This window comes from Aptenodytes forsteri, unplaced genomic scaffold (genome assembly GCF_000699145.1).
Source record: "Aptenodytes forsteri isolate BGI_AS27 unplaced genomic scaffold, ASM69914v1 Scaffold188, whole genome shotgun sequence".
NCBI lineage: Eukaryota > Metazoa > Chordata > Aves > Sphenisciformes > Spheniscidae > Aptenodytes > Aptenodytes forsteri.
Genome location: NW_008794371.1, coordinates 127651 through 129486, shown reverse-complemented (window position 1 = coordinate 129486; position 1836 = coordinate 127651). Strand labels below are relative to the sequence as shown.

At 53.9% G+C, this 1836-nt stretch overlaps 1 protein-coding gene across 1 annotated transcript in view; it reads left to right on the top strand.

Moving 5' to 3' along the window:
• Positions 1 to 1064: 1064 nt before the first annotated feature.
• RHBDD2 (rhomboid domain containing 2) overlaps positions 1065 to 1836 on the top strand; it is a 6082-nt gene continuing 5310 nt past the window's right edge. Inside the window, exons 1-2 of the mRNA XM_009287449.2 lie at positions 1065 to 1072; positions 1140 to 1534. Coding sequence (XP_009285724.1) covers positions 1065 to 1072; positions 1140 to 1534 — 403 coding nt within the window. The remainder of the gene's footprint in view (positions 1073 to 1139; positions 1535 to 1836) is intronic.

The window sequence follows — 1836 nt, the reverse complement described above, 5'->3', positions numbered from 1 at the left end:
GCCCCCACTTCTGGGCACTTCCCCGGGTCCCTCGCCGAGCCTGCTGCTCCCTCCGTGGCCCGCCTCCCTGGGCCTTCCCCACGACCCGCACTGTGCCCCTTCCCCCCCTCCCCTTTAGGCACGTCCCCTGGCCTGCACCGAGCCTGCTGGGCATCCATCTCGGCCCCCCTATATCAGGCTGCTCCCCCCTCGGCCCCCGTCTCCGGCCCTTGACACTGCAGAGTGGGGGGGGTATGCTGCTTGGAGCTTGGGGGATTTGTTTTCCTCGGTCCCTGTGGTATCCGCAGAACGATTGTTATCACGCTCTCAATTACCGTGTTTCTGCACTGCACTGCAGAGTGGGGGGGGTATGCTGCTTGGAGCTTGGGGGTTTTCCTCGGTCCCTGTGGTATCCGCAGAACGATTGTTATCACGCTCTCAGATTTGTTTTCCTCGGTCCCTGTGGTATCCACAGAACGATTGTTATCACGCTCTCGCCAGCGTGCAGCGATTTCTTTTAGCAGTGCAGTGCTCTGAGCTGATGGGTGAATTCAGCCACCTCCTCACGTGTCTCCAGGGGGGCAGTCAGGTTGCACCGGCTTATGCTCTCAACTGCTGTGTTTCTTGCTGTAGGTCTGAGGTTGATGGGAGGGAGGCGGAGAACTCTTTGCCTCAGTCCTCACTGAGGGCCCGGGAGAACGGCTAACCGGAGGGCCTGGGGGCACTTCTGAGGTCTGTTAACCTCCGGGCATTTTTTGTGAGAAAAATCAGCCTTCTAGCAGCTTAAGAAGTGTTTATCTTTTGAGCAAGATCATAGTTACGGTAACAGTCATTTTTATGTCTCTTGCCTTCTCTTTTAATGAGACTGAAATTTACTACAGATTCTGTTGCTTTTTTCCAGGCAGCTTCCCAGGAAGCAGCAAGAGTCAGCCCATATGTCTGCGATACCCAAGATAGCACTTGTTTTAACTCGATTTGGTTATTTACGCCTGGTTTTAAAGGCCTCAAGTTCCTTCCCTTCTACACCAGGATAGAAATGAAAGCTATTAATTGATCCTGTAGGCTCACTCTCCCTCTGCTCAAGCATGTCACTGTAGTGGTTTAAAACAGATTCGTTGCTGCCCCTGCCTTTCTGACGTGCTGGTGTGCTCAGTTCACAGGTTGGTTACCTACATCTTTGTCTACGAAGACCTGATATCCTTGACCTGCGGTGCCGTTATCATCTGGTATTTTGCCGGCAGCTTTGAGAAGAACGTTGGCACTGTGAAGCACTGCTTCCTCACCATGGCGTTTGCCGTCCTCTCTGCCCTCCTGTACCTCTTACTCGAGACCGTTGTCTCGAGGGTGTCAGAGGTGGAAGATGCCAAAGGATTCATGCCAGTAGCTTTTGCTACGTTGGGTGTGTCCACCACCCGCTCGCGGATGAAGAGGACGCTGTTTTTTGGCGTTAGAGTTCCAGTGGTGCTGGTGCCATGGTTTATGCTCTGCATAGCATGGTTTATCCCCGGCTCTTCTCTCTTGAGTAACCTGTCTGGGCTCCTAGCTGGGGAAGCCTGTATCCTTTCCAAGTGCGAAGCCCTAAACCAGAGTGGGATCCCTGGTTCACGCGGGGGAGGTCGTGCTGCAGTTCTCGTGGAGATGCACTGGCTTTATGGTGTCTCCTGGGCTCTTGCTCTGCATTGGGATAGAGTTAATTTTCTTCCTGGTAGCTGGTACAGTGCTGTGTTTTGGATTTAGTATGAGAACAATGTTGACCGATGCCCAGCCAGTCCCCGAGCAGCGGCCCCCCCCAGCCAGCTTTCCCCAGTTTATGTACTGAGCATGACGTCCCATGGTATGGAATGTCCCTCTGGCCAG